The sequence below is a fragment of the Cuculus canorus genome, chromosome 3 (genome assembly GCF_017976375.1).
Source record: "Cuculus canorus isolate bCucCan1 chromosome 3, bCucCan1.pri, whole genome shotgun sequence".
NCBI lineage: Eukaryota > Metazoa > Chordata > Aves > Cuculiformes > Cuculidae > Cuculus > Cuculus canorus.
The window spans coordinates 21,450,065-21,464,336 of NC_071403.1; the positions used below are offsets into that span (position 1 = coordinate 21,450,065).

Genomic DNA, 14,272 nt, shown 5'->3' on the forward strand with positions numbered 1-14,272 from the left:
TATCAGTAAGGAATTTAGTATCCGCAGGCAGCTAGTCAGCATTATGTCAACTTTTAATGTATGAGTACCATTTCTGTCTGTCCTTATGTCATAACGCAGCATTTCTTTCTCTAACAAACTTCTAGAAAAGAAGGAGCTCTTTACTACTATAACCAAAATAATTTCCCTGATTACAATACTTACTTTTTAAGGCTTGTTTTCATTAATGTGGGAACAAATAACTGGCCTTTGGCAGATATTTGAGCTGTTGGGATCTTAATTTCCAACTGCTAGCAGTTTGGTTTTACTTCCAAACCTGTTCAGTTCCTGAAGAATTTGCTTTGTGCACCTTCTTTTTATGCACAGCCGCAGGAAAGCATCTGTTAATGCAGGATTTTGCCTTAACAGATTCTGCTAAAATTTTGGGGATTACACCGTTCCACAAAGTTCTAAATACCCTTGGCTACTTGCACCCATGAAGGAATGAACTAGTGAATTAATATACATACAGTAATACTGTTTATCTTTGGGGGCTAATTTCTCACTAAATCACAGTTAGATTCAAGTCTTAGAGCAGAGCAGCTTAAGAAAAATGTGTCTACCACAGAGCAAAGCCATCCTCCTATAGCTGCTAGTAAGTGCCAGGAATTCAGAAGTGTAAAATTCCAATCTGTGGGGTGAAGAATAAACTACTTTTCAAGACTTATTTCAGAACCACCTCATGAGCGTGTAAAATATGTAGCATGAACTGTGGTAATACTGGTTTAATTCTCATCTGTCCTTCTGGAATTGTAATAATTTGGAAAGTTAGATATGGATGGTGTGGGTATATGAATAAATACTTTTCTCTGTAAAATAAGATATAAATAAATTCAGAATTTTTCCTTTCTCAAGGGCCTTCTGTTCTCAGCCTTGCATTTCTTGTGATCAGATTAGTGATTGCATTGTTGGACCTGAAATATCGTTCTCTTGTTCTAGGGAGCTGACTCTTTTCTGGAGTAAACTGCAGCAAAGAGTAGAGCCTTCTATTCAAGTGTATCTAGAGAGATGTCGTCAACTTTCTGTGTTAACTAAGACTGTTTATCACATTTTCTTCCTGATTAAAGTAATTAATTCAGAGGTAAGGATACTCTTGATAGAGTATTTTTGTAGCTTTTAGTGAAACTGTAATCATGAAAATTTATGAAAGCTGCTTAGGCATCCTGTCTCTCTGTGTAGCATCGGCTTTAGGGCAATCAAAATTGATTTTGGGAAAGGCTATAGCAACTTCCTTCTGCAGGTAAACTGTAAGTTGATTAATTTTGAATCATTAAAACTTCTTTGTTCCTTTGGAAAAAAAAATGAGGATAAACAGAAGAGCTGGGTGCCACAGTTTAGATGAAGGAAAAGCTAAAGGTGAGGTTATAGCCTCTACTATTGTCCATGTTCTCTAAATGAGATATTTTCTGTTTGCAGGTCCTAATGTTCCTCTTCATCATTTTCCATATTTCAAATATGGAGAAATATTACAGAAAATGGAGAGGAAATGCTTATGAGGAGAGGACATGAAGGCTGTATGTTATATATGAGAAAATTACAGGAAGTTTAAAAACAAAAAAAAACCAAAAAATCCCCTTTTGAATTGTGACTGAAGAATGCAGTTTGTTTTGATAAATGAAATACTTGCCTTTTGTGGACTTAGATCCGATATGGTATTAAAAATGCTGTTTGTCTGTCTCAACTAACCTTTTCATCTGATTTCCCTAGTTTCCTCTCATTAGTCATTGTACTATTTAATGTTTATTGCTAAATTGAGCTCTCCCAGAAGCTTTTAATTGGGAGATTGCTATAATTTGGTATATTAATTCTAAGTATAGAAATTCCTTTCTTTTCTTTCACACAGTTCTGGAATGGCTAATCAGGGGCTTCTAATCTTAAAGATTATTTTTTCCAGAGATCTGAACTAAATTGGAGTTAGGGGGAGGAAAGTAACTTTCACAGAGTCATGTGATATTGAGACCTCTATCTGCTCCATGCCATGACTGATTTTTCTCTAGTGAGCTGCTGTGGATCATTTCACTGATGGCAGAAGTTGGAGACCATGTGGGTAGCAGACTTGTGCATTCATAAATTCACTGGACTTTATTCTCATTTATAGCACAGCCTCTCTATGCATCCTTGGCAGCATAAGGAGATTGTAAAGTGGACATAAATGTAATTTACATTGCCTAAGGGTATGAATGAGAAAAGGTCATGTGACCTTTGGAACACTTAAATGATGGAACATTTAACTATACTTATTACTTCCAGTTGGAATGAAGCCGTGTGTTCAGTTGAGGTCAGTTGACTTTGAAGTGGCATAATGTTTAGAAATAAATCTTTATACCTTAAGTAATTTCCAAATCATAGGTATTTTTGAAGATCACATGCTTCTCTTACTTGAACTGTAGCACTTCTTGCCATTTGAATTATACCCGATGTTAACGTAACGCTTCATAGAGGCTCATCTCAAGGAAGCGTGACACAACTGGCAGGCTTTATTTCATGGACAGTGCTTAATATTTCTCTAATAGAAACTAACACCTCTAACATACAGCCTTACAGTCATCAAACTGGAGAGAAGATGCAATCAATTTGTGTTTTAGTTCTGTGTAATCTTTCATATCTTTTTTTGGTGGCTTGAAAACGAATGATGCAATTTAAAGAATAGCATCTAAAGACAAACACTGTGTTTCTTAAAGTAAAATGTATTACAAACTCCAGAGGCATTTTTTCTGACACTCAAGGTTGAATAATGAAAGGGTTGTGATAAACAGACTTAACTAAAATTAAACTTACTTTACAGATCGATGGTGCTGGACTTGCAACCTGCATTGAACTATGTGTGAAAGCACTGCGCTTGGAATCCAGTGAAAATGCAGATGTCAAGATATCTATTTGCAAGACTATCTCCTGCTTGCTTCCAGATGATTTGGAGGTTAAACGTGCTTGTCAGCTGAGTGAATTTCTTCTCGAACCCACTGTGGATGCATATTACGCTGTTGAAATGCTGTATAATCAGCCTGACCAGAAGTACGATGAAGAGAATCTTCCAATACCAAATTCCTTACGCTGTGAGCTCTTACTTGTGCTGAAAACTCAGTGGCCTTTTGATCCAGAATTCTGGGACTGGAAAACTCTCAAGCGTCAGTGTCTGGCACTTATGGGAGAGGAGGCATCCATTGTGTCATCAATAGATGAACTAAATGACAGTGAAGTATATGAAAAGGTTGAGGATTGCCAAGAAGAGTCTAAAGAGACTTCTGTGAATGGGCTTGCTGGTACTTTCGATGAAGCTACAAGTCTTCTTAAGGATATCAGAGATGAAAAACAGAAAAAGAGAGAAATTAAAAAACTCAGAGAGAGGGGGTTCATATCAGCTAGATTTAGGAACTGGCAAGCTTACATGCAGTATTGTGTGTTATGCGACAAAGAATTCCTAGGTCATAGAATAGTTAGGCATGCACAAAAACATTATAAAGATGGAATTTACAGTTGCCCTATTTGTGCCCAAAATTTTAATTCTAAAGAAAACTTTGTTCCCCATGTAACTTTGCATGTTAAAAAATCCAGCAAAGAGAGACTGGCTGCTATGAAACCACTGAGAAGACTGGGGAGACCTCCCAAAATAGTAACTGCCAATGAGAATCAGAAAACTGATTCTGTATCCAAACAGGAGCAGCGACCCATTAAGAAGAACAGTCTCTATTCAACAGACTTCATTGTGTTTAATGATAATGATGGCTCAGATGATGAAAATGATGACAAAGATAAACCTTACATACCAGAGATTGTGCCAGTTCAAAAGCCACTCCCTGTTAATGAATTCACCTGCCCTGTAACATTTTGTAAAAAAGGCTTTAAATATTTTAAAAATCTAATAGCGCACGCGAAGGGGCATAAAGATAATGAAGAAGCTAAACGTTTTCTTGAAATGCAAAGCAAAAAAGTGATTTGCCAGTACTGTAGACGACATTTCGTAAGTGTTACTCACCTGAATGATCATTTACAAATGCACTGTGGCAGCAAGCCTTATATCTGCATACAGATGAAGTGTAAGGCTGGTTTTAATAGCTACGCCGAGCTGCTGACACATAGGAAAGAGCATCAAGTCTTCAGAGCAAAGTGTATGTTTCCTAAATGTGGCAGGGTGTTTTCTGAAGCCTATTTACTCTATGATCACGAAGCACAACACTATAATACCTATACCTGCAAAGTGACAGGCTGCGGAAAGGTATACCGTTGTCAGAATGAACTGGAAAAGCACGTTGAGGATCACAGCAAGCAGCCTGAAAAAGTGCAAGAGCCTGATAGCCAGACTAATCAGCCTGATCTTACTCAACCTTCTGAAGCTAATGAAAATACTGATGGAGTTTCTGTTAAAGAGGAATTGGCATCTCCTCAGGCTGACAACCAAAGTAGTTTTACTGAAGGAGAAAACATTGTCTGGAATCAAATCAAAGCAGAACCAGTAGGGAATGAAAATGTAAATGCTCCAGAGAATATACTACGGCAGAGTGATTCCTTGCCTAGTGCTGGTTCCGAGCAATCTCCTGCAGGTTCAGTGAAGACAGAAGCGGCAATTCCAGCAAGCAGCATTAAGATGTCTGCTGTTAACCAGAAGATCCGAGAGAGCTTTCTAAAAAGAGGTAAATTGGCTGCTACTGCCAGTAAAGTAGATCCCGCTAAACCTGGAGCCCAGCAGTTGTGCTTATCGGTTGATTCTTGTCTTCCAGCTTTCCAAGAGAGAAAGGAAGACTGTCTCAGTCAGACTCAGAATATTCAAAGTATTTCTGTGACCTCAGATACACTAAAACCAGAAGCCCTTGAATCAAAAAGCTTAGAAAGGCAAGTGAGTATTGTAACTCCATTCAGCGTGCAGAATCAGGCAGGATACCGAAACAGCGTACCCATTTCCAAACTTGAAATTGAAGACAGTATTAAAGCTGCGACTAATCTGTATAACCTGCCTTTAAAGACTTTAGAAAGTATTACATTTATTCCTTCGCAGCCCAACGTCAATAACTCTTTAGTCCCAGCTGTGCCACCAGCAGCCCCAGTTCAGAAATTTAATTGTCAGGTTGAAGGGTGTACTCGAACGTACAACTCGTCACAGAGCATTGGCAAACACATGAAGGCAGCGCACCCTGACCAATACGCTGCTTTTAAAATGCAGCGTAAAAATAAGAAACCACGAAAATCCAGCAATCTGCAAACGTGCCGAATGATGGGACGATTGTCTATCTTATGCCATCGCAAGTGAGCAATCCTAGCGGTGCTGCTTTTACTGCACAGAACAAACCTAATTTGAATCCCACCTCTTCCAGTCAAGTGCAACATGTCTCAAGTACACTTTTTCCAACCCACTTAGAAAATCTGGCCAATCCTATGTTGCCAATAGTGGAAAGTGTCATAAATCCAAGTTTGTCTACTCGTATTAAAAGTGAGCCTGAGAGTGTTTTATGTTCACAAATGGAAAATCTGTCTGGTACAACCTTACCTTCCCAGTTGGATGATCTAGCAAAAACAGTTATGCCACTGAATATTGATGGCAATTCAGATCCTTTTCTTCCTTTGCCTGCAGAAAATGGTCCAATGTCTCTCTTTCCTTCGTCAGCAGAGAATCCTCCAAGTTCAGTTTTCTCACAAGTGGAAAATAACACAAATAACTTTTCATCACAGCTAGAAGGAAACACTAGTTCTGCTTTCCCAAAAGAGGAAACTGTTGATCAAATATTTCCCTCGCGATTGGGTAATGAAAATAACGTCAATGAAACAAATTCTCAACATGCAGCTACAGAAAAGGTGAAAAAAGATCGTGGCCAGGGCACGAACGGGAAAGAAAGGAAGCCAAAACATAATAAACGGGCAAAGTGGCCAGCAATAATTAGGGATGGCAAATTCATCTGTAGCAGGTGTTTCAGAGTTTTCACTAATCCTAGATCACTTGGGGGTCACTTATCTAAGAGGTCTTATTGTAAGCCTCTTGAAGGATCAGAAATTTCTGCAGAAGCTCTGCAGGCTAATGGACAGTCTTTGCTTGCCAGTATGATTCTTTCCTCAAATTCATTAAATTTGCAGCAACCCCAGGAATCTGCCTTCAATCCAGAAACATGTTTTAAAGACCCATCATTCCTCCAGTTACTTGCAGCTGAAAATCGTTCTGCAGCCTTATTGCAGACAGTGTTTCCACGGATCAATGTGACTAACTTTAATACCAGTGGGAATGATGAAGGAAATCAAATTATAAAACAGGCCTTGGAAACTGCCGGCATCCCAAGTACCTTTGATAACACAGAAGTACTTCCACACATAGTTACAACAAGTTGTGTCACTGGTACAACTCCAATAAATGCAGCTGTTCTCCCCAACTCAACTGCGTCCCCTCTGCTGCAGGCAGTTTGTAACCCCAGTGCCCTCCTCACAGACCAAAACAGGACCCTTAATGCCAAAATTCCTCCAATGAACGAATGCAAGAGTTTGCCTGTTTTTGCAACAGAGGACTTAATGCTAAAGACTGTTGAAAATGGCTTATGTTCTAGCTCGTTTCCTAGTAGTGTTGCAGCAGTGCAAAACTTCGCAGGGAACAGTTCACGAGTGTCAGTTATAAGTAGCCCAAATAATTCAGGATCAAGCAATTTGAGTAAGAAGGGAACTAGTGCTTCAAAGAGGAAGAGAAAAGCAACTACACCCTTGCTTGTGCCCAATACATCACAGAAAGTAGCGGTAAATAGTGCAACAGTGGTGGGACTTCTAACCAAAAGCACTGAAGGAAACATGCAAATACAGGGACACAGTTTTCAGTCCAACTTGCTGGCAAATTGTGGCTCTCAGGCAGCTGTGGAAAATCTCACGCAGAAGCTCAATAATGTTGACAATCAGTTATTAGTGGCCAGTATGAAAGAGAACTTCAAAACAACTCTTGAGTGTCATACAACTTTACCCCCTTTAACGGTAAAAACTGAAAATGGGGATTCCCAAATGATAACTGTAAATTCTTGTGTGCAGGCAAATTCGGAAGACCAGCTGTCACAGGACAATGTTATGCAGAACCTAGAAAAAACCCTGGAAATAATTAAAACTGCTATGAATTCACAAATGCTTGAGGTGAAAACTGAAGTTCAGGATACTGTTGCAGCTCCAGGACAGAACTTGCAAGTAAATAATGCACAGGCTTCTTTGGGAAATTCTGCACATAGTGTGCAACTCCCCACTCCTGCACAGTTTGCTGTGCACGCAGGGAATGCCGCTGCTGCAAAGAGCAGCTCTGCTCAGTCTGAGACGTCTCCAAAGGATGATACTCAAATAATGGAAATTTTGGAGCGCTTGCAGAAACTGAAACTCGAAGATGATCCACTCATTCAGGTCTCTGAGACTGTTGCCCAGTGTCCTCCAGCAGATACGCTAGCACCAACAATTCCTTTTGTGTTAACTGAAAATAAACCCCAAGTCCAGATATCTTCAGAGGCAAATAACATTCAGTTTAGTGATAAAGTTAATAAGCCTTTTGTATGTCAGGATCCAGGCTGTACTTACAGTGCTATGACAAAAGATGCATTATTTAAACACTATGGCAAGGTTCATCAGTACAGTGCAGAAATGATACTAGAAATTAAGAAACATCAACTGAAATACGCCCCGTTCAAGTGTGTTGTACCTACCTGTCCAAAAACTTTCACAAGAAACTCTAATCTCCGAGCACACTGTCAGCTTGTACATCATTTTACGACAGAGGAGATGGTAAAATTAAAAATTAAAAGGCCTTATGGCAGAAGATCTCAAAATGAAACTGTAAACACAGCCCCGCAACCTGTTGAAATAAAACCTTTGCAGACACTAATAATAGAAAACAAAACTGTAACTCCATTGGTCAAAGAAACTCAGATAAAAGAAGTTGTACAGCCTGTAATAGTCTTGGAAAAACTTCTACCAGAAAATAATATTCCTGAAAGACTGGAAAAACCTCCCCAAGTGGTTTCTGTCCCACTAGAGCAGCACAACGCAGCCTCTTTCGGTAGTACACAGGCACAACCCAAAGTGCGCAAGGTTAGAAGATACAAGAAGGAAAAAGAAGAGAGAAAACGTAGGAAGCCTGTAGCAAAATCTCTGGAGTTTCCCACTAGATACAGCCCTTACAGGCCATACCGGTGCGTTCATCAGGGCTGCTTTGCGGCTTTTACAATACAACAAAACCTAATTCTTCATTACCAAGCTGTGCACAAATCAGACCTTCCTGCCTTCTCTGCCGAAGTGGAGGAGGAGAATGATCCAGGCAAAGAGGAACGCAGTGAGGTGGAAACCAAACCTGCTGTCAGAGAGTTCAGGTGTGAGGTGAATGACTGCTCTCGCATCTTCCAGGAAGTTACCAGCTTGATTCAACATTATATGAAACTTCATGACATGACCGCAGAACAAATTGGAAACATGAAGTTGGCTCCAGAGGTGGGAAGGTTTTCTTGTGATCAATCTCAATGTAAGTCTTCATTTACAGCGTATCTTAACTACATTGTGCATCTTGAGGGAGATCACGGTGTTAAGATAAGGCCAAACAAAGTAGAAGATGACGGCGTATTCAAGTGTGACTGTGAAGGCTGTGACCGTATTTATGCTACTAGGTCTAACCTCTTGAGGCATATTTTTAACAAACACAATGACAGGCACAAAGATCATCTAATAAGACCCAGGAGGCTGACACCAGGTCAGGAAAACATTTCAAGCAAAGCAAATCAGGAGAAACCACTGAAGTCCAAACAGAGAGGACTGAAAAATAGATCAGGAAAAGAAGGTAACAAGCTGTCGGAAAAAACAAAACAGAAGAAAAGCGTGAACTTGGAAAACAAAAACTCAAAAGGAATACAAGTTCAAGAAAATAAGGCTTATTCACTGAAACGTGGCAAGCACGTGTATTCAATAAAGGCTAAAAATGATGCCTTATCGGAATGTACGAGCAGGTTCATAACTCAGTATCCATGTATGATAAAGGGATGTTCATCCGTAGTTACAAGTGAAAGTAACATAATAAGGCATTATAAATGTCACAAGCTGTCCAAAGCATTTACTTCCCAGCACAGAAATCTTCTTATTGTATCAAAAGATCTCTCTGTCTCACAAGAGAAGGAAGCCTCTTGTGAGCACGAGGAGGCTGATAAGAAAAGTGATGTGAAAGAGCCTGAACCAGCTGTGATAGCAAGCAATAATGATTCAAATGCATCTACATTACCGCAAAAGGAAACTGAAAAAAGTGAGAAGGATGAAGTGGACGAACTGACAGAACTATTCATTACTAAACTGATTAATGAGGACTGTTCGAGTGCTGAAAATCAAGCAAAAATCTCTTCCAGTGTAAATAGTGACTTGCAGGAGACTGGCTCCTGCCTCTCAGAAAAGCAAAAATCAAACAACTTAAAAAGAGCAAACAAAGAAAAAAACGTATCTCAGAATAAGAGGAGGAAAGCCGAAAAAACAGAGGAAGTCCCGCCTGCTGATGTGAGTAGTGTGCAAAGGGAGGAAGAGACTGCTGTCGCCATTCAAACGGCCGAGGAGCAACCTGCGGCTTTTGACTGGAGCTCGTTTAAGCCGATGGGTTTTGAAGTGTCATTTCTCAAGTTCCTTGAAGAGTCTGCTGTGAAGCAAAAGAAAAACACTGAAAGAGACCACCATAGCGGTGGAACCAAAAAAGGATCCCATTCGAACTCGCGAAAATCCAACGAGAAGACCTCTGTAGCAAGTAGTAACGTCACTGGGTCATGTTCAGAAACTGAAACCCTCGTACCGTTTGCCAACCCGTCACAGCTTCCGTGTGGTGATAACGTAAAGATAGTTTTAGACAAGACTCTTAAAGACTGCACTGAGCGTGTGTTAAAGCAACTTCAGGAAACGAAACCTACCATCAGTTTGAGAAAACTTGAAGGACGTTGGGAGGATAATCCAGAGGTTACGGCTGCAAAAGTGATTGTTATGAGTCCCGAGGAAAGGGAGTCAAAATAAGTCAAAATACTGAAAACCTAATGTTTTTAACCATTGACCTGTGATTAAAGTTTATTTTGAATGGAAGCCATCAAGCATGATGTTGAGCTCATTTATTTTGAAGTGGTTTAATCTAGCAAAAAACATGACATGAGTCATGTTAATTTCTTAGTTGTTTTTATCCCTATGGGACTTGAAGAACAGAGTAATTGCTTCAGTTTTGTAAATACTCGATCAAAACCTCAACTTTCTATCAGATTGTCCTTTCCATGAACTAAATCTTTGTGAGTTGTCTGTGATTGGTATCTTTCACCAGGTCACTGCTCATGTACTCTTTTATTTGTAGATACATTTTTTTGTATATATTTATTATTGTAAATCATTTGCTGCCACCAGCAGTCTGTAAGTCTAAACTATTAAATGACACATTTATATTCAGAATTTTAATTTGTAACTAAGTTAGCAGGTTTTTAAAACTGTTCTTTAGTCATTTTAAATTAAGAACTTTTGAACTAAAACTAGCTAAGTCTGCCATATCCAGTTTATTTTGCCTAAAGCTTTTATTTACAGGAAAGGAGCTGGATAAGATCACATTTCATAGGCTAAATGTACTGACACACTCATTTTTGTAAATTTAACATCCAGTACCTATGGATGATACTCACATGTAGTTAACTCATAAATACAATAGTTTTCTTATAGCTACATTTTTCATTGCTTTTAATTGGATACAAAGCATTTATGATTCCATAATAAAAATGGAAATGTGAATAAAAATAGTTTGCTACATTGGAGATTTAAAACAATATTTGGTATTAAAGAATCCGTTGTGAATGTGATAGAAAATTAGTAGTGTGGAGCAGTGTATATATTTGAGGTGGTGATTTGTGAAGTAGCCCAGTATTGCCTTAAATAAAATCACATTTCATTTCTTGTTTTATACATGTGATCTTATAAAGGTTATTTTTGTTTCTGTAACTTAGATTGGTGTATAGTTTAATTTTTGTTAAAAAAAACCACAAAAAACCTTCAGAAACCGTTTTTGTAAATAGTGGGTTTATAAAACAGATGGTTTATTTTGATAATACCGGTTTGGTATCTATCTATAAAATACGTGAGTCCTTATGCCATACCATTAAAAACTGAATAAACAAGGCACTTTCTGAAAGGGAAGTGAGATTGTGATCTTACAGACAAACTTGGTGGTTGTGCTCTATTGATGGCAGAGGCTCCTCCGCTCTCCTGCCTCTTGCTGACTGTACCTGGCAGCGCTCTCGCCACCTCTCTTTTCCACACTGGAACGACCCTCGGAAGCGGTGCCGTTGGCGATGCCCGGGATCGGAGCGATTTCTCTCTCTGCTGCTAACTGAAATGACAGGTGTTCAGTTTGTTGAGTAACCAAAAGCGTGAATGTGTTGGTGGGAGCTGTCAGCGCCCAGGAACCTACAGTATTGGTTTTTGTGCGTGGTTATGCTTAACTCGGATGGGATGAACCAGCTGGATTGTATGGTACCAAAAATTGTTCTTGGATTATTCCCATTACTGGATGTGACCTGCCTTTCGTAATATAAAATAGTCATTTTCTTGGGAGAGATTGGCTTCAACTTTTTTTCTATAAACTTGTCTTGCCATGTAAAGCTTTGCATTAAATGCTATGCGTGATTGCTCTTAAGCTACTCCCCTGGAATCCCTGACAGTTTATTTTAGTGTCGGTGCGAGGGCACATTCCTACAACCAAATGAAGTAACTTGTGAGAGCGAGGATTACGTGTGAAGAAGTGGAAAGGCAGCAGCGTTTCAGCTTGGGTGCAACCCTTGGGTTGCTGTCTGGTGCTCCATCGCTTACCTTCTCAGAAAGCCTGTGCTTCCATTTGGGTGGAGCCCACTCGCTCCTTTCACTTTTGATTCCTCCAGAGTGACTAAACCGATCATTCTGCCAAGATAGTAGTTCAAAGGTGTGGTCTGAGAATTAGGAACGCAAGGATTTGGTTTGAGGTTTAAGTCTAGGAGAGCTTGTTAAAAGCACGTGATGCCATGTGTTACCCACCAAAGGCCATACCGTCTCCCAGGGTGGAGTTGCTTTTGGTTGCCAGCTGCGGCCATTGTAGAGAGGATCTTCTGCAGAGGAGAAGAGGGCAGAGTTTCTCTGGAGAGGAGCCACTAAGTTCGTCTGAAATCTCTTGGTTTCAGATGTACCTGACCCCTGCTAGCACTGCTGACAGACCTCACAACTGTTAACTTTTAGAAGAATTTTGTGTTGTGTAAGTTAAATGGTTTCAGCACTGACCTTCTCAATGACAGATACCACATCCACTGCAGATTTCGGGCTGAGAACAGCACACAGCGATCTGAGCGAGGCAGTGCTTTACTGGAACGCCCCTTTTAAAAAAAGGACGGGGAGGGGGGCAGAATCCGGTGTCATAAATATGACAGGACATGGACCCAAACCAGAAATTTGGGGTTTTGGAAGTTTTTAACATTGGCTCATTCTTACCCCAGTTAATCCAACTACAGCGGGCACTGTTCTAACGCTGTCCGTGCCTTCCATGGCACATTCCCTTTTGGGTGGGTGCTGACATTCTGTCCAACGTGTGAGCTACTACAGTATTTTTTTTCCTTTAAAAAAAATGTAGTATTTGAAACTTAAAGCAAGGGACCAAAGGCAGGATTTGTCTGTCTTCTCCCCTTTCTTTGTCCTCCCTTCTCTGTGTCTCTGTCTTCCAGACATGTCACCTATGAACTGTGGGGCGTTTGAGCAAAGACGCTTTCTTTTAACCCCCTTGCCACCACTGTGTGCTGACCAAAGCAGCAGTAGTTGTCACTGATGGGGAAGCAACCAAATGAAGGAGCCTGGCTGCAGAGTACAAACTATTTTGTGACTTTAAACTGGCAGCCGGGCTCTCTCATGAGTAATGGTGTTTGTAAAGAAACCTTATATTGTCTGAGCCCTAATTCAGTGGAACTGTGAGCGGTGGCTTTGTCCTCGCGTGTTTTGGGGCAGTTGCTCTCAGCAGGATGTGGGGCAGCATCGGTCCTAGAGCCTTCTGCTGGGATGGGCTGTCTGTGGCTGTTGGGTAGTGCTGCTGGTAACGCTCAGAGCAGGCCTTGGTTCGGGTGAGGAAAAGCGGTCGGCTGTATTCTTGCTATTAGTTTCTGTGCCAAAGAAGTCAGTGTTGGGGGCTCCCGCCCACGCAGGTAGGGACACAGGTTTAGCGCCCCCCCCTATGACTTTTCAAACCTCATTTGTCACAAAGCAAGGAAATTACTTGGGTTTTACAGAAAAAGAGGATCTATGTTAGACTTGGATCTTTTAATGTTTCCAGAGGTGTTTTGAAATATGAATGAGGTACATATTTTTGTATGAATGTGCATGGAGTGGCCATGTTATTTCTCCATTAGAGTGTGGGCTCGGATCAGCTTCCTACAAATTGTTATGTGCTTGAGGATCCTGTACTCTTACACATTAAGAAGGAAAAACAAAGCACTTGAACTGAAATTGCTTTTGTCTGTTTGAGTGAATTGGAAGTTAAATACACAAAAAAAAAAGCCCTTAAAGCTTTAGTTTAGCTCCCGAGCCCACAAACTCATTTGAACCAAAAATATAAGAGCAAACGACTTCAGGGATGGAGAGATGAGTGAGAATTGAACTGGAGCACAAAGGAGCATGAAGGCAGGGAAAGGGCTGGGGAAGGGAACAAGACAGTGAATAAACAAATGCTGCCCAAGAGCAAGGGTTCAGAAAGTAGGTGAAGTTTTCCTGTTCTCTCAGGTTAAGTAAAATGTAAGGGCTGCCTTGCGTGATGCTCCTTTCCTTTCCATTGGTGGCTCTGTCAAACGCACTAATTTTGCAGCACGTGATGTAAAAGCCACTTGGCAGTTCACTGCAAGTGTGTTGGGGTTGCACAGCGTTGGTCCGTAGTAATTTTTCCAGGTATTTCTCGTGTAAGGTACTGCTTTGTCAAAACTGAAGTATCCTCCAAGACTTGAAACCGATTGACTTTGGAATTTATTTATCATTTAATGGCTGTTGAAGATAGAATTAGAAATAAAACCTTGAATATACATTCCAAAGAATTAAAAGTTCTTGTTTCACAGGAAAACTTTTGGTCTCTGACCAGCCACAGAGCTTTAAGGGATGCTCTAAAACCCTTCAAGCCCTGACTTAATATACTTTCTTAGAGAGCAGCTAATGCACAAATTTAATCGGAAACCTGTGTTGGCTAAACTGTGTTTGCTTCTCTTTGTTTCCTCTCCAATAAACTTTGCTTTTAAAAAAAAAATAAATACTTTTTCATTAATATGCTGTCTTA

The 14,272-nt window shown here is 40.2% G+C and overlaps 1 protein-coding gene and 1 long non-coding RNA gene across 3 annotated transcripts in view; one reads left to right on the top strand and one right to left on the bottom strand.

The window, feature by feature from the left end:
* Window positions 1-5,634, bottom strand: part of LOC128851610 (uncharacterized) — a 19,610-nt gene extending 13,976 nt beyond the window's left edge. For both annotated transcript variants that reach the window (XR_008448967.1, XR_008448966.1), the window contains exon 1: window positions 5,498-5,634. This is a non-coding gene — a long non-coding RNA (uncharacterized LOC128851610). The remainder of the gene's footprint in view (window positions 1-5,497) is intronic.
* The window catches only part of ZNF292 (zinc finger protein 292), a 59,979-nt gene extending 45,784 nt beyond the window's left edge, over window positions 1-14,195 (top strand). The window contains 3 exon segments of the mRNA XM_054061180.1: window positions 958-1,099; window positions 2,804-5,207; window positions 5,210-14,195. Of these exon segments, the coding sequence (XP_053917155.1) occupies window positions 958-1,099; window positions 2,804-5,207; window positions 5,210-9,984 (7,321 nt within the window). The 3' untranslated portion in view covers window positions 9,985-14,195.
* Window positions 14,196-14,272: the final 77 nt, after the last annotated feature.